At 45.8% G+C, this 23,836-nt stretch overlaps 3 protein-coding genes across 3 annotated transcripts; all 3 read right to left on the reverse strand.

Moving 5' to 3' along the window:
* Positions 1 to 683: 683 nt before the first annotated feature.
* LOC132218996 (keratin-associated protein 9-1-like) lies at positions 684 to 1,207 on the reverse strand. The gene has a single exon (XM_059670980.1). It carries the CDS (start codon positions 1,194 to 1,196, stop codon positions 795 to 797), a length of 402 nt encoding a protein of 133 aa, XP_059526963.1. The 5' UTR covers positions 1,197 to 1,207; the 3' UTR covers positions 684 to 794.
* An 11,889-nt stretch (positions 1,208 to 13,096) lies between these two features.
* LOC132219321 (keratin-associated protein 5-5-like) lies at positions 13,097 to 13,582 on the reverse strand. The gene has a single exon (XM_059671684.1). The coding sequence runs from the start codon at positions 13,580 to 13,582 to the stop codon at positions 13,097 to 13,099; it is 486 nt and encodes a 161-aa protein (XP_059527667.1).
* A 3,810-nt stretch (positions 13,583 to 17,392) lies between these two features.
* Positions 17,393 to 17,764, reverse strand: LOC132219322 (keratin-associated protein 9-1-like). The gene has a single exon (XM_059671685.1). It carries the CDS (start codon positions 17,762 to 17,764, stop codon positions 17,393 to 17,395), a length of 372 nt encoding a protein of 123 aa, XP_059527668.1.
* Between the last annotated feature and the right edge of the window lie 6,072 nt (positions 17,765 to 23,836).

Genomic DNA, 23,836 nt, shown 5'->3' on the forward strand with positions numbered 1-23,836 from the left:
AGACACAGAGGTAATTGCATACATGGGAGATGATTCCATCCATTGTCAAAGGAGAAACTCAAGTGCACAGCTTGCTGGTGGTTAGTCCCAGGTTCATCTCTACTTGTCCCGACATGGGAATGTAAGTGCCCTTGAGAGGAGCAGGAGGCCCGGTCTTTGATCTCCTCAGTCCATTTTTAGCTGCTTTGCACAGTGAAATGTTCTCATCTGAACAAATTGAGGATATAACTTGTGAGAGGCTGTTGTGAGGCTCAAAATGGAAGCGCATACGGTATGCAATAAGTGTATAGGTCTCTCTATCAGGAATGCTGTGTAATAAAACAAAATGCAACTGGGGATGAATAAGGCTACAGGATTTATTAAGAAATATAGGAGAGAATTCCTGCATCTACAAAGACAGGTCAAAGTGATCATGAAAATAAAAAAACAGGATATAAGAACCATGAGTATATTGAAAAAGTAACATGATTATGAAGAATGCTATTAAGACCAGCAGCAGAAATCCAAGGAGAAGTAATGAGAGTTTGTTTTCCTAAGTTACTCGGAGGTTATACTCCACATTGAGGATGCACGAAGCTGGCAAATGATCCACAAGACATAAGAAAAGATCAGGGTGATTTCCTCTGCACTCTGTCGGGCTGATTCACAAATTTGTTAACAGGCAAATGAGTCACAAAAATTTTGGTGACCACCTGCTGGCTTTCAGCAACATTTGGAAGTGAATTTATTTCCAAAATTGCAAGTCAATTCACAGAAGGTGTTGCATGCAGATGGTGGCACTTAAGTCAGGGTGATCAGCAGCAAGAAGGCTGGCAGCAGCTGGACACACAGCATGGGCGGCAGCAAGGCTGGCAGCAGCTGGACACACAGCATGGGCGGCAGCAAGGCTGGCAGCAGCTGGACACACAGCATGGGCGGCAGCAAGGCTGGCAGCAGCTAGACCCACAGCATGGGCGGCAGCAAGGCTGGCAGCAGCTGGACCCACAGCATGGGCGGCAGCAAGGCTGGCAGTAGCTGGAAACACAGCATGGGCGGCAGCAAGGCTGGCAGCAGCTAGACCCACAGCATGGGCTGCAGCAAGGCTGGCAGCAGCTGGACACACAGCATGGGCGGCAGCAGCAGCTGGGCCGGCAACAGCTGGATCCACAACAGCTGGATCCACAGCAGGTGGGCTGGCAGCAAGGGGAGCAGCACATGGTGTCAGGTGTAGAAGGTGAGTTTCTGTTCAGAGGTGAGTTTCTCAAGTTCTGAGGACTTCTTCTGTTCTGGGGTTTTTATACACTGGGCCCCCAATGTTGGGACCAATCAGTAAGACTTTCCTTGTTTTTGTTTATGTTGTTTTGTTAATCACAGAGAAATTGTCAAGGAGGAAGTTGTTCCCTACGTGATATGAACCTTTAGGAAATAAGTGTTTAATGTGTTCCATAATTGAGAATAACTCACAGAAACTTGTTCAGGTAAAAGGAAGGTGGTCACATAATCATTCCTGCTTTGGTCATATTGTGGTCATATGAGAGAGTCCCTCGTGGCCTCGTGAGGGTCAGTACATGTGTTTTGTGTATTTGGCTGTGCTAAGATTGGGAAGTATCCCTGTGTGAGGGACATGATGCTGGTATGTTCATGGGGTTAAATTGACTCCTGAGTCCTGAGTCCAAGTCTGTTTGCCCACAAAAGCCTGATTCAAGACTGTGACAGGAATCTCTCTCTGGAAAGACCCACCCCACCTGTTGTGTATCCAGGTTGGATCACAGACACTTGGGTAGAGGATGTTTGGCATAATCTCTTGCATATGCACAGCAGGACCAAAGCAGGTGGGAGGAAACAGAAGCTGGGACTGAGAAAGCATCTATCATTTCACTTCCTGGGTGACCCATGGTCCTGATTGCCCAGGACTGAGGGGTTTCCCAGGATGCGGGACTCACCAGGGGTGTCACTGGGGCAGTTTGGGCAAACCAGGATGAGCTGGTGACTCCAGTCCTAACCTTGTTAACCTGCAGATTCAGTGACCTCATGCCACTGATTACACATGTACTGTGTTTTCTTTTTCTTTCTCATTTTCTTTAATCCCTTCCTTTCTTCCTTCCTTTTTTCTTCCTTCTTCCCTCTTTTTCTTCTACTTTCTCTTCCTCCTTCTCTACCTTCTCCTTTCCTCCCTCTTCCTTCTCTTTATCCTGTTTTTCCTCATCTATCTTCTTCTCCTTCCCCTTCTCCCCTCATCCATTTCTCCCATCCACCCCCTCCTCCTTCTACATCCCCTTCTTCACCAGGACTACCGCTTCTTCATACTCTTTATTTTCCTTCTAGAAAGGATGAGTTGACACTGAATAACACAATATTGGATGCAAGTGGAGAAAATGATAGACTGTAGATGAGGTTTTGAATTCCCTACCCAGGTATCTTGGATCGTAGTGTGTTCAGGGCAATTTCTGCCAGTAGACCTGCATCTCTGTGCCTCAGGGGTATTTTCTTGCAACCACAGAAAGTCGTGCTGCCTGTGTGTGTCACAACCACTGCTTCTGGAGAGGGTTATAAGGAGGCAGCTCCTAAATTACTCCGTTGGATAATCCTAAAGTGTGTGCTTGCATCATTTCTGATATTTCCCCTTAGGGATAAGCTGCTTTGGCCACAATGATACTGGCTTATGTGCCCCTTTCCTGTATCACGTCCACACTCCCCAACCAGTGAGACCTGTGCTTTCCAAGGCCACCCCATGCACTTGAATCTGTTCTTCAGAGTGCCTTCTAGGAGAAACCAAACTATGACATTTCTTTACCTCCTCAGTCTCAATATCCTCATCTGTACAATGGAACATTTATAAAGGCATTGAAAATTTCTTAAAGAATTAAAGATATGTAGATGAAGCACTGAGGGCATACCCAGCAAATAGTAAGTCACCCAGAACTTGTTAGTTTCTCATTTTCATCACTCAAATACCCATCACGGACCAGCAGTCAGTAAGTTTGGTCTTAGCAGTCTCTACTGAGCATCCCTGATGCACAGTCTCAGGAGGGAGCACGTGCCCTGGATACCAGCTTGGTGAGCTCATCAGAGGCACCAATACTGCTCCCAAACAGGTGATCCAGGTTCTGAACTCTTCTAAGTCTCTCAGAACCAGTCTCAAGCCTTACCTCAATGCATGTTCAGGCAGCATTGTTAGTTCAGGACCACAGAGCAGCCTCTGTCCGGCATGACTAGGGGGAGTGCTCAGGCTCCTCAACTTTTCTTCTTTCTCACATTATTTCAATTCCCCTGGAACACAGGTTTTTATTTCTCTCAAATGCTTCAGAGTTGACTCACAATACACAGGAGATGGTTCTGTTTCCTTAGGAGGTTCAGGTTTTATGAATTCCTCAACGTCACACGTGCCCATTGCTTATTTCTCAGGTCCCAACTCACTTCTCTTACTAATATTTTGATCAGAATGACAAGTTGCCTTAAAGTTGGGGAATGTAAAATGTTCTGCAGGAAACGACTTCATTCCCTTTTATTCTAGTCTATAGGTAACTCAAGAAGGAGGCCATCCAAGAATTTTATTTCCATGAAGGCAAGAACAGTTCTCTGTAGATGAGCCTCTTCCTGGTGAAGACAGTGTAGATTCCCGAATATTCGATGTCCATGAAAGCATGAGTGGCGATCAGGACCTGAGACAGGAAAGGAACCTGCATCCAGGAGAGCTCTTAACTGCAGGCCCTGCTGGACTACCATGTAACTGAGGTGGGGACACTGATGTGGGGAGAACTTTGTAAATAGGTGTTATGTGCATATGCATACAGGAGAATATCACTTCCACTGTCAGAGACACTCAAATTAACATCTTGCCGGTGCTCAGTCCAGGCCTTTCTCTGATTTGGCTTGAGATAGGAACTTAAGTGCCATTGAGCAGTAAAGCAAAAGATACAGTCTTGGGTCAGAGTCTGTCCAAATCAGCTAACTAACATGACCATGTGAAATGTTCTCATGTGAGGAGTGGAGATAATTATTTTGGGGGGACTATATAAAGATCAGAATGAAGTATGCAGATGATGTGCAACATGTAAGGTACTGCTGGTGTAAGTCCATCCACCAGGATGCTGTACAATAAAACCAAACACAATATGGAATGCACACAATTTATTAAGAAATAGAGGTACAACTTCACATAACCAGGAAACCAATTCAGAGTGACTGTGAAAGAAGACAGCAGGATTACAGGAACTAGGAGGGCATGGGAAAAGAAAACAGGATTGAGAAGATTTTTAGCAGTTGCAGAAAACCTATGTAACAGTTACAAGAATTCCTTTTTCTAAGTTACACAGAGGATGAAGACCTGGACTACGGAGTCAAAGCAGAGACCACAGCTCCATATCGAGGATGCAAGAAGCTAACACATGTTCCACACACATGGGAGGAAGAGGATTGGGGACGTCCTCTGCTCTCCATCCAGCTGATTTAGAAGCTTGTATCCGGCACACGAGTCACAGAAATTTAGGTACAGCATGCTGGTTGTCAGCAAAGTCAAGGAAATGCATTTGTCTCCAAAATGGCGGGTCAGTTAACTGATGGTTTATGAAGATGGTGGTTCTTTGACAAAGTGATCAGCAGCAGGAAGGCTGACAACAGCTGGACACACAGCAAGGGCGGCAGCAGCAGGTAGGCCGGCAGCAGGTGGTTTTACAGCAGGTGGTCTGACACCATTTTGGACAGCAGCAAGGCTGGCAGCAGCTGGATCCACAGCATGGGCGGCAGCAAGGCTGGCAGCAGCTGGATCCACAGCATGGGCTGCAGCAAGGCTGGCAGCAGCTGGATCCACAGCATGGGCTGCAGCAAGGCTGGCAGCAGCTAGACCCACAGCATGGGCGGATGCAAGGCTGGCAACAGCTGGACACACAGCATGGGCGGCAGCAAGGCTCACAGCAGCTGGACACACAGCATGGGCGGCAGCAACAACTGGACCCACAGCAGCTGGGCTGGCAGCAAGGGGAGCAGCACATGGTGTCAGGTGTAGAAGGTGAGTTTCTGTTCAGAGGTGAGTTTGTCAGATTCTGAGGACTTCTTCCATTCTGGGGTTTTATACACTGGGCCCCAATGTTGGCACCAATCAGTAAGACTTTCCTTGTTTTTGTTTATGTTGTTTTGGTAATCACAGGGAAATAGGCAAAGATGAAGTTGTTTCCTACCTGATATGAATGTTAGAAAGTAAGTGTTTAATGTGTTCCTTAATTGAGAATAAGTCATAGAAATGTTTTCAGATAAAAGGAAAGTGGTCCCATCATCAGGATGGTTCCTGCTTTGATCATATTGTGGTCATATGGTAGAGTCCCTTGTGGCCTCTTGAGAGTCAGTATATGTGTTTTGCGTATTCAGCTTTACTTAGCTTTGGAAGTATCCCTGTTTAAATGACATGATGCTGGTATGTTCATGGGGTTAAATTGACACCATGCCTGAGTCCAAGTCTGTTTGCCCACAAAATCCTGATTCAGGACTGTGACAGGAATCTCTCTCTGGAGCAACCCTCCCTACCTGTGTATCCAGGTTGGATCACAGACACTAGGGTAGAGGATGTTTGGCATATTCTCTTCCATATGCACAGCAGGACCAAAGCAGGTGGGTGGAAGCAGAAATTGGGACTGAGAAGGCATCAAACATTTCACTTATTGGGTGACAAGAGTCCTTATTGCCCAGAACTAAAGGGTTTCCCAGGATGCAGGATTCCCCAAGGGTGTGATTGGGGCAATTTGGGCAAAACAGGAATATTTTTACTCCAGTCCTAACCTTGGTAACCAGCAGATTCAGGAACTCACATCAGTTACTGCACAATTACTATGTTTACTTTTTCTTTCTTTCTCATATTCTTTGATCCCTTCTCTTTTTCCTTCCTTTTTCTTTCATCTTCTCTCTCCCTTTTCCTCCTTCTCCACCTCCTCCTTCCTTCCTTGTCCTCCTCCCTCTCTTCTTCCTCCTCTTTCTTTCTTCTTCTCCCTCTCTCCCTCACCTGTTCCTCCCCCTCATCCTCTCTACCTTCTACATCTCCTTCTTCACCAGAACTACCTCTTCTTCTTACTCTGTCCTCTTTTCTAGAACGTGTGAGTTTACCCTGAATAATACAAGACTGCATGCTAGTGGAGAAAATCATAGATTGTAGATGGGTTTTTGAAGTCCCAGCGCATGGATCTTGGATCTTAGTGTGTTCAGGCCCATATCTGCCAGTAGACTGCATCTCCATGCCTCAGGGCTGTTTTCTTTTTTAAAAATATATATATATTTTGTTGATTTTTTACAGGGAGGAAGGGAGAGGGAGAGAGATAGAGAGTTAGAAACATCGATTCACCTGCTTCCTGCGCACTCCATACTGGGGAGGTGCCCGCAACCAAGGTACATGCCCTTGACCAGGAATCAAACCTGGGACGCATCAGTCTGCATGCCAATGCTCTATCCACAGATCTAAATCAGTTAGGGCTTCAGGGCTGTTTTCTTGAAACAACAGAAGTCATGCTGCCTGTGTGTGTCCCAACCACTGCTTCTGGAGAGGGTTATAAGGAGGCAACTCCCAAATTGCTCAGTTGGGTTATTCTAAAGTGTGTGCTTGCAGCGTTTCTGATATTTCCTCTTAGGCATAAGCTGCATTGGCCACAAGATACTGGCTTATGTGCCCCTTTCCTGTATCACGTCCACACTCCCCAACCAGTGACACCTGCACTAACCAAGTCTACCCCATGCACTTGAATCTTTTCTTCAGAGTGCCTTCTGGGAGAAACCAAACTATGACATCTCTTTACCTCCTCAGTCTCAATATCCGCATCCTTACAATGGAACATTTATACCTGAGTGGAAAATTTCTTCAAGAATTAAAGATATGTAGATGAAGCACCGAGGGCATACCCAGCAAATAGTAAGTCCCCCAGAACATGCTAGTTTCTCATTTTAATCACCCAAATACCCATCAAAACCAGCAATCAGTAAGTTTGGTCTTGGAAGTCTCTTTTGCGCATCCCCGATGCACTGTCTCAGAATGGAGCATGTGTCCTGGATACCAGCCTGGTGAGCTCATCAGAGGCACCACTACTGCTCCCAAGGAGGTGATCCAGGTTCCAGACTCTCCTACGTCTCTCAGACCCAGTCTCACGCCTCACCTCAATGCATGTTCAGACAGCATTGTAAGTTCAGGACCACAGAGCAGCCTCTGTCCAACATGTCTATAGGAGTGCTCAGGCTCCTCAACTTTTCTTCTTTCTCACATTATTTCAATTCCCCTGGAACACAGGTTTTTATTTCTCTCAAATGCTTCAGAGTTGACTCACAATACACAGGAGATGGTCCTGTTTCCTTAGGAGGTTCAGGTTTTATGAATTCCTCAAAGTCATACGTGCCCATTGCTTATTTCTCAGGTCCCAACTCACTTCTCTTACTAAGATTCTGATCAGAATGACAAGTTGCCTTAAAGTTGGGGAATGTAAAATGTTCTGCAGGAGATGACTTCATTCCCTTTTGTTCTAGTCTATAGGTAACTCGGGATGTAGGCCATCCAACAATTTTATTTCTGTGAAAGTGAAGAACAGTTAGTTCTCTTTAGATGAGCCTCTTCCTGGTGGGGACACTGGATACACCTGAATATTGGATGCCCATGATGCGTGAGTGGTGGACGGGACCTGAGAGAGGAAAGGATCCTGCACATAGGAGAGCTGTAAACTGCAGACCTTGCTGCCCTACCAAGTAGCTGAGGTGGGGGACACTGATTTGGGGAGAACTTTGTAAATAGTTGTTATGTGCTGTCGAGTAAGACTCCCTCCACATTCTGCGTGGAGTAGGGTTCGGTATCTGAAAGAGGAGCCGCACAACAAATGAGAGAAAAAGACACGAGATAATTTTGCAATATTGGGGGACCAGGCGGCAAGTCCTGAAGGACTGCCTCTGTGCTCAGGCCTCACCAAGCTTTTATTGATCTGGGACGCCCCCATAGCATAGCCCTTAGGCAGGTGACCCCCTAGTAACAAGCAGACTAGCCCATCAGCAAGGATTTACATAATAATAAAGGGGGGAGTAGTTTCAGCTACCACTGTCTGGACAAACAGAGGTGGCGCCTAGCTCCAACCTTTGCTAGGGCTTCAAAGGCACCCAGCCTTCGGGAGGTTGTCTGTCTACGCTTATCAGATAGTGAAGGCAATAAACAGTTTCCCACAATGTGCATATACATACAGGAGAATATCACTTCCACTGCCAGAGACACTCAAATTAACATCATGCTGGTGGTCACTACAGGCCTTTTTCTGATTTGTCTTGAGATAGAAACTTAAGTGCCATTGAGCAGTAAAGCAAAAGATACAGTCTTGGGTCTGAGTCTGTCCAAATCAGCTAACTAACATGACCAGGTGAAATGTTCTCATGTGAGGAGTGGAGATAATTATTTTGGGGGGACTATATGAAGCTCAGAATGAATTATGCGTATGATGTGCAACATGTAAGGTAGTGCTGGTGTAAGTCCATCCACCAGGATGCTGTACAATAAAACAAAATGCAATATGGAATGCACACAATTTATTAAGAAATAGAGGTACAACTTCCCGTAACCAGGAAGCCAACTCCAAGTGTCTGTGGAAGAAGAAAGCAGGATTACAGGAACTAGGAGTGCATGGGAAAAGAAAATAGGATTGAGAAGATTTTCAGAAGTTGCAGAAAACCTATGTAACAGTTACAAGAATTCCTTTTTCTAAGTTACACAGGGGATGGACACCTGGACTACGGAGTCAAAGCAGAGACCACAGCTCCATATCGAGGATGCAAGAAGCTGACACATGTTCCATACACACGGGAGGAAGAGGATTGGGGACGTCCTCTGCTCTCCATCCAGCTGATTTAGAAGCTTGTATCCGGCACACCAGTCACAGAAATTTAGGTACAGCATGCTGGTTGTCAGCCAAGTCAAGGGTATGCATTTGTCTCCAAAATGGCGGTTCAGATAACTGATGGTTTATGAAGATGGTGGTTCTTTGACAAAGTGATCAGCAGCAGCAAGGCTGACAGCAGCTGGACACACAGCAAGGGCGGCAGCAGCAGGTAGGCCGGCAGCAGGTGGTTTTACAGCAGGTGGTCTGACACCATTTTGGACAGCAGCAAGGCTGGCAGCAGCTGGATCCACAGCATGGGCTGCAGCAAGGCTGGCAGCAGCTGGATCCACAGCATGGGCTGCAGCAAGGCTGGCAGCAGCTGGATCCACAGCATCGGCTGCAGCAAGGCTGGCAGCAGCTGGATCCACAGCATGGGCGGCAGCAACAGCTGGACCCACAGCAGCTGGGTTGGCAGCAAGGGGAGCAGCACATGGTGTCAATTGTAGATGGTGAGTTTCTGTTCAGAGGTGAGTTTGTCAGATTCTGAGGACTTCTTCCGTTGTGGGGTTTTTATACACTGGGCCCCCAATGTTGGCACCAATCAGTAAGACCTCCTTATTTTTGTTTATGTTGTTTTGGTAATCACAGGGAAATAGGCAAAGATGAAGTTGTTTCCTACCTGATATGAATGTTTAGAAAGTAAGTGTTTAATGTGTTCCTTAATTCAGAATAAGTCATAGAAACATTTTCAGATAAAAGGAAGGTGGTCCCATCATCAGGATGGTTCCTGCTTTGATCACATTCTGGTCATATGATAGAGTCCCTTGTGGCCTCTTGAGAGTCAGTATACGTGTTTTGTGTATTCAGCTTTACTTAGTTTTGGAAGTATCCCTGTTTAAACGACATGATGCTGGTATGTTCATGGTGTTAAATTGACACCATGCCTGAGTCCAAGTCTGTTTGCCCACAAAAGCCTGATTCAAGACTGTGACAGGAATCTCTCTCTGGAGCAACCCACCCCATCTGTGTGTCCAGGTTGGATCACAGACACTTGGGTAGAGGATGTTTGGCATAATCCCTTCCATATGCACAGCAGGACCAAAGCAGGTGGGTAGAAGCAGAAATTGGGACTGAGAAGGCATCAAACATTTCACTTCCTGGGTGACTAGACTCCTGATTTCCAGGACTAGAGTGTTTCTCAGGATGCGGGATTCCCTAGAGGTGTGACTGGGGCAGTTTGGGCAAAACAGGATGAGTTGGTGACTCCAGTCCTAACCTTGTTAACCAGCAGATTCGGTGACCTCACGTCAGTTACTACATAATTACTGTTTTCTATTTCTTTCTCATTTTCTTTGACCCCTTCTCTTCTTCCTTCTTTTTTCTTTCACCTTCTCTCTCCCTTTTCCTCCTTCTCTACCTCCTCCTTCCTTCCTTTTTCTCCTCCCTCTCTTCTTCCTCCTCTTTTTCTTCTTCTCCTTCTCTCCCTCAACTGTTCTTACCCCTCATCTTCTCTACCTTCTACATCTCCTTCTTCACCAGCACTACCTCTTCTTTTTTTTTTTTTAACATTTTATTGATTTTTTTTACAGAGAGGAAGGGAGAGGGATGGAGAGTTAGAAACATCCCTGAGCAAGAAACATCAATCAGCTGCCTCCTGCATGCCCCTTACTGGGGATGTGCCTGCAGCCAAGGTACATGCCCTTGACCGGAATCTTACCTGGGACCCTTGAGTCCACAGGCTGACGCTCTATCCACTGAGCCAAACTGGTTAAGGCTACTACCCCTTCTTAGTCTGTCCTCTTTTCTAGAAAGTGTGAGTTTACACTGAATAATACAATACTGCATGCTAGTGGAGAAAATCATAGATTGTAGATGGATTTTTGAAGTCCCAGTGCATGGATCTTGGATCTTAGTGTGTTCAGGCCCATTTCTGCAAATAGACTGCATCTCCGTGCCTCAGGGCTGTTCTCTTTTTTTAAAAAAAAATATATTTTATTGATTTTTTACAGGGAGGAAGGGAGAGGGAGAGAGATAGAAAGTTAGAAACATCGATTCACCTGCTTCCTGCACACTCCCTACTGGGGATGTGCCCGTAACCAAGGTATATGCACTTGACTGGGATCAAACCTGGGAGCCTTCAGTCTGCAGGCCAACGCTCTATCCACTGAGCCAAATCAGTTAGGGCTTCAGGGCTGTTTTCTTGCCACAACAGAAGTCATGCTGCCTGTGTGTGTCCCAACCACTGCTTCTGGAGAGGGTTATAAAGAGGCAGCTCCCAAATTGCTCAGTTGGGTTATCCTAAAGTGTGTGCTTTACATCGTTTCTGATATTTCCTCTTAGGCATAAGCTGCATTGGCCACAATGATAATGGCTTATGTGCCCCTTTCCTGTATCACGTCCGCACTCCCCAACCCGTGACACCTGCACTAACCAAGTCCACTCCATGCACTTGAATCTTTTCTTCAGAGTGCCTTCTGGGAGAAACCAAACTATGACATTTCTTTACCTCCTCAGTCTCAATATCCTCATCTGTACAATGGAACATTTATACCTGAGTGGAAAATTTCTTCAAGAATTAAAGATATGTAGATGAAGCACCGAGGGCATACCCAGCAAATAGTAAGTCCCCCAGAACATGCTAGTTTCTCATTTCAGTCACCCAAATATCCCTCAAGGACCAGCAGTCAGTAAGTTTGGTCTTAGCAGTCTCTTCTGAGCATCCCCGATGCACTGTCTCAGAATGGAGCATGTGTCCTGGATACCAGCTTGGTGAGCTCAGTGCTCCCAAGGAGGTGATCCAGGTTCCGAACTCTTCTACGTCTCTCAGAACCAGTCTCAAGCCTTACCTCAATGCATGTTCAGGCAGCATTGTTAGTTCAGGACCACAGAGCAGCCTCTGTCCAGTATGATTTGGGGGAGTGCTCAGGCGCCTCGACTTTTCATCTTTCTCACATTATTTCAATACCCCTGGAACACAGGTTTTTATTTCTCTCAAATGCTTCAGAGTTGACTCACAATACACAGGAGATGGTTCTGTTTCCATAGGAGGTTCAGGTTTTATGAATCCCTCAAAGTCATACATGCCCGTTGCTTATTTCTCAGGTCCCAACTCACTTCTCTTACTAAGATTCTGATCAGAATGACAAATTGCCTTGAAGTTGGAGAATGTAAAATGTTCTGCAGGAAATGACTTCATTTACTTTTATTCTAGTCTATAGGGAACTTGAGAAAGAGGCCATCCAAAAATTTTATTTCCTTGAAAGTGAAGAACAGTTCTCTTTAGATGAGCCTCTTCCTGGTGAGGACACTGTATTCTCCCGAATTTTGGATGCCCATGATTCGTGAGTGGCGGACAGGACCTGAGACAGAATAGGATCCTGCATCCAGGAGAGTTCTAAACTGCAGTCCTTGCTGCTGTACTACGTAGCTGAGGTGGGGACACAGATTTGGGGAGAACTTTGTAAATAGGTATTATGTGCATATCCATACCGGAGAATATCACTTCCACTGTCAGAGACACTCAAATTAACATCGTGCTGGTGCTCAGTCCAGGCCTTTCTCTGATTTGTCTTGAGATAGACACTTAAGTGCCATTGAGCAGTAAAGCAAAAGATACAGTCTTGGGTCTGAGTCTGTCCAAATCAGCTAACTAACATGACCATGTGAAATGTTCTCATGTGAGGAGTGGAGATAATCATTTTGGGGGGACGATATGAAGCTAAGAATGAATTATGCATATGATGTGCAACATGTGAGGTAGTGCTGGTGTAAATCCATCCACGAGGATGCTGTACAATAAAACCAAACACAATATGGAATGCAAAGAATTTATTAAGAAATAGAGGTACAACTTCCCGTAACCAGGAAGCCAACTCCAAGTGACTGTGGAAAAAGAAAGCAGGATTACAGGAACTAGGAGTGCATGGGAAATGAAAACAGGACTGAGAAGATTTTCAGTAGTGGCAGAAAACCTATGTAACAGTTACAAGAATTCCTTTTTCTAAGTTACCCAGAGGATGAAGACCTGGACTACGGAGTTAAAGCAGAGACCATAGCTCCATATCGAGGATGCACGAAGCTGACACATGTTCCACACACACAGGAGTAAGAGGATTGGGGATGTCCTCTGCTCTCCATCCAGCTGATTCAGAGGCTGTATCAGGCACACAAGTCACAGAAATTTAGGTATAGCATGCTGGTTGTCAGCCAAGTCAAGGAAATGCATTTGTTTCCAAAATGGCAGTTCAGATAACTGATGGTTTATGATGACGGGTGGTTCTTTGACAAGGTGATCATCAGCAGCAAGGCTGACAGCAGCTGGACACACAGCAAGGGCGGCAGCAGCAGGTAGGCCGACAGCAGGTGGTTTTACAGCAGGTGGTCTGACACCATTTTGGAGAGCAGCAAGGCTGGCAGCAGCTGGACCCACAGCATGGGCGGCAGCAAGGCTGGCAGCAGCTGGACACACAGCATGGGCTGCAGCAAGGCTGGCAACAGCTGGACACACAGCATGGGCGGCAGCAAGGCTGGCAACAGCTGGACACACAGCATGGGCTGCAGCAAGGCTGGCAACAGCTGGACACACAGCATGGGCTGCAGCAAGGCTGGCAACAGCTGGACACACAGCATGGGCTGCAGCAAGGCTGGCAACAGCTGGACACACAGCATGGGCTGCAGCAAGGCTGGCAACAGCTGGACACACAGCAGGGGCGGCAGCAGCAGCTGGATCCGCAACAGTTGGACCCAGAGCAGCTGGGCTGGCAGCAAGGGGAGCAGCACATGGTGTCTGGTGTAGAAGGTGAGTTTCTGATCAGAGGTGAGTTTGTCAGATTCTGAGGACTTCTTCCGTTCTGGGTTTTTATACACTGGGCCCCAATGTTGGCACCAATCAGTAATACTTTCCTTGTTTTTGTTTATGTTGTTTTGGTAATCACAGGGAAATAGGCAAAGATGAAGTTGTTTCCTACCTGATATGAATGTTTAGAAAGTAAGTGTTTAATGTGTTCCTTAATTGAGAATAACTCATAGAAACGTTTTCAGATAAAAGGAAGGTGGTCCCATCATCAGGATGGTTCCTGCTTTGATCACATTGTGGTCATACGGTAGAGTCCCTTGTGGCCTCTTGAGAGTCAATATACGTGTTTTGTGTATTCAGCTTTACTTAGTTTTGGAAGTATCCCTGTTTAAACGACATGATGCTGGTATGTTCATGGTTTAGATTGACACCATGCCTGAGTCCAAGTCTGTTTGCCCACAAAAGCCTGATTTCAAGACTGTGACAGGAATCTCTCTCTGGAGCAACCCACCCCATCTGTGTGTCCAGGTTGGATCACAGACACTTGGGTAGAGGATGTTTGGCATAATCTCTTCCATATGCACAGCAGGACCAAAGCAGGTGGGTGGAAGCAGAAATTGGGACTGAGAAGGCATCAAACATTTCACTTCCTGGGTGACTAGACTCCTGATTTCCAGGACTAGAGTGTTTCTCAGGATGCGGGATTCCCTAGAGGTGTGACTGGGGCAGTTTGGGCAAAACAGGATGAGTTGGTGACTCCAGTCCTAACCTTGGTAACCAGCAGATTCGGTGACCTCACGTCAGTTACTACATAATTACTGTTTTCTATTTCTTTCTCATTTTCTTTGACCCCTTCTCTTCTTCCTTCTTTTTTCTTTCACCTTCTCCCTCCCTTTTCCTCCTTCTCTACCTCCTCCTTCCTTCCTTTTTCTCCTCCCTCTCTTCTTCCTCCTCTTTTTTTCTTCTTCTCCTTCTCTCCCTCACCTGTTCTTACCCCTTATCTTCTCTACCTTCTACATCTCCTTCTTCACCAGCACTACCTCTTCTTTTTTTAAAAAAAATTTTATTGATTTTTTTTACAGAGAGGAAGGGAGAGGGATAGAGAGTTAGAAACATCCATAAGCAAGAAACATCAATCAGCTGCCTCCTGCATGCCCCCTACTGGGGATGTGCCTGCAGCCAAGGTACATGCCCTTGACCAGAATCGAACCTGGGACCCTTGAGTCCACAGGCCGATGCTCTATCCACTGAGCCAAACTGGTTAAGGCTACTACCTCTTCTTACTCTGTCCTCTTTTCTAGAAAGTGTGAGTTTACACTGAATAATACAATACTGCATGCTAGTGGAGAAAATCATAGATTGTAGATGGGTTTTTGAAGTCCCAGCGCATGGATCTTGGATCTTAGTGTGTTCAGGCCCATTTCTGCAAGTAGACTGCATCTCCGTGCCTCAGGGCTGTTCTCTTTTTTTTAAAAAAAAATATATTTTATTGATTTTTTACAGGGAGGAAGGGAGAGGGAGAGAGATAGAGAGTTAGAAACATCGATTCACCTGCTTCCTGTACACTCCCTACTGGAGATGTGCCCGTAACCAAGGTATATGCACTTGACTGGGATCAAACCTGGGAGCCTTCAGTCTGCAGGCCAACGCTCTATCCACTGAGCCAAATCAGTTAGGGCTTCAGGGCTGTTTTCTTGCCACAACAGAAGTCATGCTGCCTGTGTGTGTCCCAACCACTGCTTCTGGAGAGGGCTATAAGGAGGCGGCTCCTAAATTACTACGTTGGGTTATCCTAAAGTGTGTGCTTGCATCATTTCTGATATTTCCCCTTAGGGATAAGCTGCTTTGGCCACAATGATACTGGCTTATGTGCCCCTTTCCTGTATCACGTCCACACTCCCCAACCAGTGAGACCTGTGCTTTCCAAGGCCACCCCATGCACTTGAATCTGTTCTTCAGAGTGCCTTCTGGGAGAAACCAAACTATGACATTTCTTTGCCTCCTCAGTCTCAATATCCTCATCTGTACAATGGAACATTTATTCCTGAGTGGAAAATTTCTTAAGGAATTAAAGATATGTAGATGAAGCACTGAGGGCATACCCAGCAAATAGTAAGTCACCCAGAACATGTTAGTTTCTCATTTCAGTCACCCAAATACCCATCACGGACCAGCAGTCAGTAAGTTTGGTCTTAGCAGTCTCTTCTGAGCAACCCTGATGCACCATCTCAGAAGGAAGCACGTGTCCTGGATACCAGCTTGGTGAGCTCATCAGAGGCACCACTACTGCTCCCAAGGAGGTGATCCTGGTTCTGAACTCTTCTACGTCTCTCAGACCCAGTCTCAAGCCTTACCTCAATGCATGTTCAGGCAGCATTGTTAGTTCAGGACCACAGAGCAGCCTCTGTCCAGCATAACTAGGGGGAGTGCTCAGGCTCCTCGACTTTTCATCTTTCTCACATTATTTCAATTCCCCTGGAGCACAGGTTTTTATTTCTCTCAAATGCTTCAGAGTTGACTCACAATACACAGGAGATGGTTCTGTTTCCATAGGAGGTTCAGGTTTTATGAATCCCTCAAAGTCATACATGCCCGCTGCTTATTTCTCAGGTCCCAACTAACTTCTCTTACTAAGATACTGATCAGAACGACAAATTGCCTTGAAGTTGGGGAATGTAAAATGTTCTGCAGGAAATGACTTCATTTCCTTTAAATCTAGTCTATAGGGAACTCGAGAAAGAGGCCATCCAAGAATTTTATTTCCTTGAAAGTGAAGAACAGTTCTCTTTAGATGGGCCTTTTCCTGGAGAGGACACTGTATACTCCTGAATTTTGAATCCCATGAGGCGTGAGTGGCGGACAGGACTTAGGACAGGATGGGATCCTGCATCCAGGAGAGCTCTAACTGCAGGCCTTGCTGCCCTACCATGTAGCTGAGGTGGGGACACAGATTTGGGGAGAACTTTGTAAATAGGTGTTATGTGCATATGCATACAGGAGAATATCACTTCCACTGTCAGAGACACTCAAATTAACATCTTGCCGGTGCTTAGTCCAGGCCTTTTTCTGATTTGTCTTGAGATAGAAACTTAAGTGCCATTGAGCAGTAAAGCAAAAGATACAGTCTTGGGTCTGAGTCTGCCCAAATCAGCTATCTAACATGACCATGTGAAATGTTCTCATGTGAGGAGTGGAGATAATTATTTTGGGGGACTATATGAAGCTCAGAATGAATTTTGCATATGATGTGCAACATGTAAGGTAGTGCTGGTGTAAGTCCATCCACCAGGATGCTGTACAATAAAATCAAACGCAATATGGAATGCACACAATTTATTAAGAAATAGAGGTACAACTTCCCGTAACCAGGAAGCCAACTCCAAGTGTCTGTGGAAGAAGAAAGCAGGATTACAGGAACTAGGAGTGCATGGGGAATGAAAACAGGACTGAGAAGATGTTCAGCAGTTGCAGAAAACCTATGTAACAGTTACAAGAATTCCCTTTTCTAAGTTACACAGAGGATGGACACCTGGACTATGGAGTCAAAGCAGAGACCATAGCTCCATATCGAGGATGCGCGAAGCTGACACATGATCCACACATGCAGGAGGAAGAGGATTGGGGACGTCCTCTGCTCTCCATCCAGCTGATTCAGAACTTGTATCAGGCACACCAGTCACAGAAATTAAGGTACCGCATGCTGGTTATCAGCCAGGTCAAGGAAATGCATTTGTTTCCAAAATGGCGGGTCAGTTAACTGATGGTTTATGATGATGGTGGTTCTTTGACAAGCTGATCAGCAACAGCAAGGCTGACAGCAGCTGGATACACAGCAAGGGCGGCAGCAGCAGGTAGGCCGACAGCAGGTGGTTTTACAGCAGGTGGTCTGACACCAAATTGGACAGCAGCAAGGCTGGCAGCAGCTGGACACACAGCATGGGCGGCAGCAAGGCTGGCAGCAGCTGGACACACAGCATGGGTGGCAGCAAGGCTGGCAGCAGCTGGATCCACAGCATGGGCTGCAGCAAGGCTGGCAGCAGCTGGACCCACAGCATGGGCGGCAGCAAGGCTGACAGCAGCTAGACACACAGCATGGGCAGCAGCTACAGCTGGATCCACAACAGCTGGACCCACAGCAGGTGGGCTGGCAGCAAGGGGAGCAGCACATGGTGTCAGGTGTAGAAGGTGAGTTTATGTTCAGAGGTGAGTTTGTCAAATTCTGAGGACTTCTTCTGTTCTGGGGTTTTTATACACTGGGCCCCAATGTTGGCACCAATCAGTAAGACTTTCCTTGTTTTTGTTTATGTTGTTTTGGTAATCACAGGGAAATAGGCAAAGATGAAGTTGTTTCCTACCTGATGTGAATGTTTAGAAAGTAAGTGTTTAATGTGTTCCTTAATTGAGAATAAGTCATAGAAACGTTTTCAGATAAAAGGAAGGGGGTCCCATCATCAGGATGGTTCCTGCTTAAATCATATTCTGGTCATATGACAAAGTCCCTCCTGGCTAATGAGGGTCAGTACACGTGTTTTTTGTATTCAGCTTTACTTAGTTTTGAAAGTATCCCTGTTTAAACAATGTGATGCTGGTACGTTCATGGGGTTAAAATTGACACCATGCCTGAGTCCAAGTCTGTTTGCCCACAAAAGCCTGATTTTAAGACTGTGACAGGAATCTCTCTCTGGAGCAACCTACCTGTGTATCCAGGTTGGATCACAGACACTTGGGTAGAGGATTTTGGCATAATCTCTTCCATATGCACAGCAGGACCAAAGAGGGTGGGTGGAAGCAGAAGCTGGGACTGAGAATGCATCAATCATTTCACTTCCTGGGTGACCAAGATTCCAGGACTAAAGGGTTTCTTAGGATGCAGAACTCCCCAGGGTAGTGACTGGGGCAGTTTGGGCACAACAGGATGAGTTGGTGACTCCAGCCCTAACCTTGTTAACCAAAGATTCTGTGACCTCTTGTCAGTTACTATACAATTCCTGTGTTTTCTTTTTCTTTCTCATTTTCTTTGATCCCTTCTTTTCTTCCTCTCTTTTTCTTCCTACTGCTCTCTCCCTTTTCCTCCTTCTCTACCTCCTCTCCTCCTTTTCTCTTCCTTCTCTTCTTCCTCCTCCTCCCCCTCATTTTTCTTCTCCCTCTCTCCTTCATCTGTTTCTACCCCCATTTTCTCCACCTTCTACATCTCCTTCTTTACCAGCACTACCTTTCCTTCTTACTCTGTCCTCTTCTTCTCGAAAGTGTGAATTTACACTGAATAACACAATTAGCCTTCTAGTGGAGAAAATCATAGAGTGTACATTAGTTTCTGAAGTCCCAGTGCATGGATCTGGGATCTTTGTTTGTTCAGGCCAATTTCTGCCTCGGGCTGTTTTCTTGCATCCACAGAAATCATGCTGCCTGTGTGTGTCCCAACCACTGCTTCTGGAGAGGGTTATAAGGACGCGCCTCCAAATTGCTCAGCTGGGAATTCCTCAAGTGTGTGCTTACATCATTTCTGATATTTCCTCTTAGGCATAAGCTGCATTGGCCACAATGATACTGGCTTATGTGCCCCTTTCCTGTATCACGTCCACACTCCCCAACCAGTGACACCTGTTCTTTCCAAGTCAACTCTATGCACTTGAATCTTTTCTTCAGAGTGCCTTCTGGGAGAAAAAACCAAACTATGACATTTCTTAACCTCTTCATTCTCAATATCCTCATCTTAAAATGGAAACATTTATACCTGCGTTGAAACTTTCTTCAAGAATTAACGATATGTAGATGCAGCTGTGAGGGCATACCCAGCAAATAGTAAGTCCCCCAGAACATGCTAGTTTCTCATTTTAATCATCCAAACACACACGAAGGACCAGCAGTCACTAAGTTTGGTCTTGGAAGTCTCTTTTGCGCATCCCCCATGCACCGTCTCAGAATGGAGCACGTGCCCTGGATACCAGCTTGGTGAGCTCATCAGAGGCACCCACTACTGCTCCCAAGGAGGTGATCCAGGTTCTGAACTCTTCTACGTCTCTCAGAACCAGTCTCACGCCTCACCTCAGTGCATGTTCAGGCAGCATTGTTAGTTCAGGACCACAGAGCAACCTCTGTCCAGCATGACTAGGGGGAGTGCTCAGGCTCCTCGACTTTTCTTCTTTCTCACATTATTTCAATTCCCCTGGAACACAGTTTTTATTTCTCTCAAATGCTTCAGAGTTGACTCACAATACACAGGAGATGGTTCTGTTTCCATAGGAGGTTCAGGTTTTATGAATTCCTCACAGTCATACATGCCCGTTGCTTATTTCTCAGGTCCCAACTAACTTCTCTTACTAATATTTTGATCAGAACGACATATTCCCTTGAAGTTGGGGAATGTAAAATGTTCTGCAGGAAATGACTTCATTCCCTTTTATTCTAGTCTATAGGTAACTCAGAGGATGGAGGTTATCCAAGAAATTTTATTTATGTGAAAGCGAAGGACAAATCTCTTTAGAGGACCCTCTGCCTCATGAGGACACACTGGATATTTCCAAATATTGGATACCCAGGAAAGCGTGAGTGGCTGGACAGCACTTGAGACAGGAAAGGATCCTTCATGCATTAGAGCTCTGAACTGCAGGCCTTGCTGCCCTACTATGTAGCTGAGATGTGGACACTGACTTGGGGAGAACTTTGTAAATAGGTGTTATGTGCATATGCATACAGGAGAATATCACTTCCACAGTCAGAGACACTCAAATTAACATGCTCTTGCTCAGTCCAGGCCTTTTTCTGATTTGTCTTGAGATAGGAACTTAAGTGCCATTGAGCAGTAAAGCAAAAGATACAGTCTTGGGTCTGAGTCTGTCCAAATCAGCTTTCTAACATGACCATGTGAAATGTTCTCATGTGAGGAGTGGAGATAATTATTTTGGGTGGACTTTATGAAGCTCAGAATGGATCATGCATATGATGTGCAACAGGTGTGCAAATCCTTACATCAGGATTTATAATAAAACCAAACACAATGTGGAATGAACAGACTTTATTAAGAAATAGAGGTACAACTTTTCGTTTCTTGGGAACCAATTCAGAGTGACTGTTGGAGAAGAAAGCAGGATTACAGGAACTAGGAGTGCATGGGAAAAGAAAACAGGATTGAGAAGATTTTCAGCAGTTTCAGAAAACCTATGTAACAGTTACAAGAATTCCCTTTTCTAAGTAACACAGAGGATGAAGACCTGGACTACGGAGTCAAAGCAGAGACCACAGCTCCATGTCGAGGATGCACGAAGCTAACACATGTTCTACACACACAGGAGGAAGAGGATTGGGGACGTCCTCTACTCTCCATCCAGCTGATTCAGAGGCTATATCGGGCACACCAGTCACAGAAATTAAGGTACCGCATGCTGGTTGTCAGCCAAGTCAAGGAAATGCATTTGTTTCCAAAATGGCGGGTCAGTTAACTGATGGTTTATGAAGATGATGGTTCTTTAACAAGGTGATCAGCAGCAGAAAGGCTGACAGCAGCTGGATACACAGCAAGGGCGGCAGCAGCAGGTAGGCCGGCAGCAGGTGGTTTTACAGCAGGTGGTCTGACACCATTTTGGAGAGCAGCAAGGCTGGCAGCAGCTGGACACACAGCATGGGCGGCAGCAAGGCTGGCAGCAGCTGGACACACAGCATGGGCGGCAGCAAGGCTGGCAGCAGCTGGATCCACAGCACGGGCGGCAGCAAGGCTGGCAGCAGCTGGACCCAGAGCATGGCCTGCAGCAAGGCTGGCAGCAGCTAGACACACAGCATGGGCGGCAGCAACAGCTGGACCCACAGCAGGTGGGCTGGCAGCAAGGGGAGCAGCACATGGTGTCAAGTGTAGAAGGTGAGTTTCTGTTCAGAGGTGAGTTTGTCAGATTCTGAGGACTTCTTCCATTCTTGGGTTTTATACACTGGGCCCCCAATGTTGGGACCAATCAGTAAGACTTTCCTTGTTTTTGTTTATGTTGTTTTGGTAATCACAGGGAAATAGGCAAAGATGAAGTTGTTTCCTACCTGATATGAATGTTTAGAAAGTAAGTGTTTAATGTGTTCCTTAATTGAGAATAAGTCATAGAAACGTTTTCAGATAAAAGGAAGGGGGTCCCATCATCAGGATGGTTCCTGCTTAGATCATATTCTGGTCATATGACAAAGTCCCTCCTGGCTAATGAGGGTCAGTACATGTGTTTTTTGTATTCAGCTTTACTTAGTTTTGAAAGTGTCCCTGTTTAAACAATGTGATGCTGGTACGTTCATGGGGTTAAATTGACACCATGCCTGAGTCCAAGTCTGTTTGCCCACAAAAGCCTGATTTTAAGACTGTGACAGGAATCTCTCTCTGGAGCAACCCACCCCACCTGTGTATCCAGGTTGGATCACAGACACTTGGGTAGAGGATGTTTGGCATAATCTCTTCCATATGCACAGCAGGACCAAAGAGGGTGGGTGGAAGCAGAAGCAGGGACTGAGAAGGCATCAATCATTTCACTTCCTAGGTGACCAAGATTCCAGGACTAAAGGGTTTCTTAGGATGCGGAACTCCCCAGGGTAGTGACTGGTGCAGTTTGGGCACAACAGGATGAGTTGGTGACTCCAGCCCTAACCTTGTTAACCAAAGATTCTGTGACCTCTTGTCAGTTACTATACAATTCCTGTGTTTTCTTTTTCTTTCTCATTTTCTTTGATCCCTTCTTTTCTTCCTCTCTTTTTCTTCCTACTGCTCTCTCCCTTTTCCTCCTTCTCTACCTCCTCCTTTCTTTCTTTTTCTTCCTTCTCTTCTTCCTCCTCCTCCCCCTCATTTTTCTTCTTCTCCCTCTCTCCTTCATCTGTTTCTACCCCCATTTTCTCCACCTTCTACATCTCCTTCTTTACCAGCACTACCATTTCTTCTTACTCCGTCCTCTTCTTCTGGAAAGTGTGAATTTACACTGAATAACACAATTAGCCTTCTAGTGGAGAAAATCATAGAGTGTAAATTAGTTTTTGAAGACCCAGTGCATGGATCTGGGATCTTTGTTTGTTCAGGCCAATTTCTGCCTCGGGGCTGTTTCCTTGCATCCACAGAAATCATGCTGCCTGTGTGTGTCCCAACCACTGCTTCTGGAGAGGGTTATAAGGACGCGCCTCCAAATTGCTCAGTTGGGAATTCCTAAAGTGTGTGCTTACATCATTTCTGTTATTTCCTCTTAGGCATAAGCTGCATTGGCCACAATGATACTGGCTTAATGTGTCCCTTTCCTGTATCACGTCCACACTCCCCAATCAGTGACACCTGTGCTTTCCAAGTCCACTCCATGCACTTGAATCTTTTCTTCAGAGTGCCTTCTGAGAGAAACCAAACTATGACATTTTTTTACCTCCTCAGTCTCAATATCCTCATCTAAAATGGAAACATTTATACCTGCATTGAAACTGTATTCAACAATTAAAGATATGTAGATGAAGCACTGAGGGCATATCCAGCAAATAGTAAGCCCCCCAGAACATGCTATTTCAGGGGTGGGCAAACATTTTGACTCGAGGGCCACAATAGGTTCTTAAACTGGACCGGAGGGCAGGAACAGAAGCATGGATGGAGTGGTTGTGTGAACTAATATAAATTCAAAGTAAACATCATTACATAAAAGGGTATGGTCTTTTTTTTTTTTTTTAGTTTTATTCATTTCATAAGGGCCGGATTCAGCCCGCAGGCCGTAGTTTGCCCACGGCTGTGCTAGTTTCTCATTTTAATCACTCAAGGACCAGCAGTCCATAAGTTTGGTCTTGGAAGTCTCTTCTGAGCATCCCCGATGCACAGTCTCAGGAGGGAGCACGTGCCCTGGATACCAGCTTGGTGAGCTCATCAGAGGCACCAATACTGCTCCCAAACAGGTGATCCAGGTTCTGAACTCTTCTACGTCTCTCAGAACCAGTCTCAAGCCTTACCTCAATGCATGTTCAGGCAGCATTGTTAGTTCAGGACCACAGAGCAGCCTCTGTCCAGCATGACTAGGGGGAGTGCTCAGGCTCCTCGACTTTTCTTCTTTCTCACATTATTTCAATTCCCCTGGAACACAGTTTTTATTTCTCTCAAATGCTTCAGAGTTGACTCACAATACACAGGAGATGGTTCTGTTTCCATAGAAGGTTCAGGTTTTATGAATTCCTCACAGTCATACATGCCCGTTGCTTATTTCTCAGGTCCCAACTAACTTCTCTTACTAATATTTTGATCAGAACGACAAATTCCCTT

The sequence above is a fragment of the Myotis daubentonii genome, chromosome 16 (assembly GCF_963259705.1).
Source record: "Myotis daubentonii chromosome 16, mMyoDau2.1, whole genome shotgun sequence".
NCBI classification, from domain to species: domain Eukaryota; kingdom Metazoa; phylum Chordata; class Mammalia; order Chiroptera; family Vespertilionidae; genus Myotis; species Myotis daubentonii.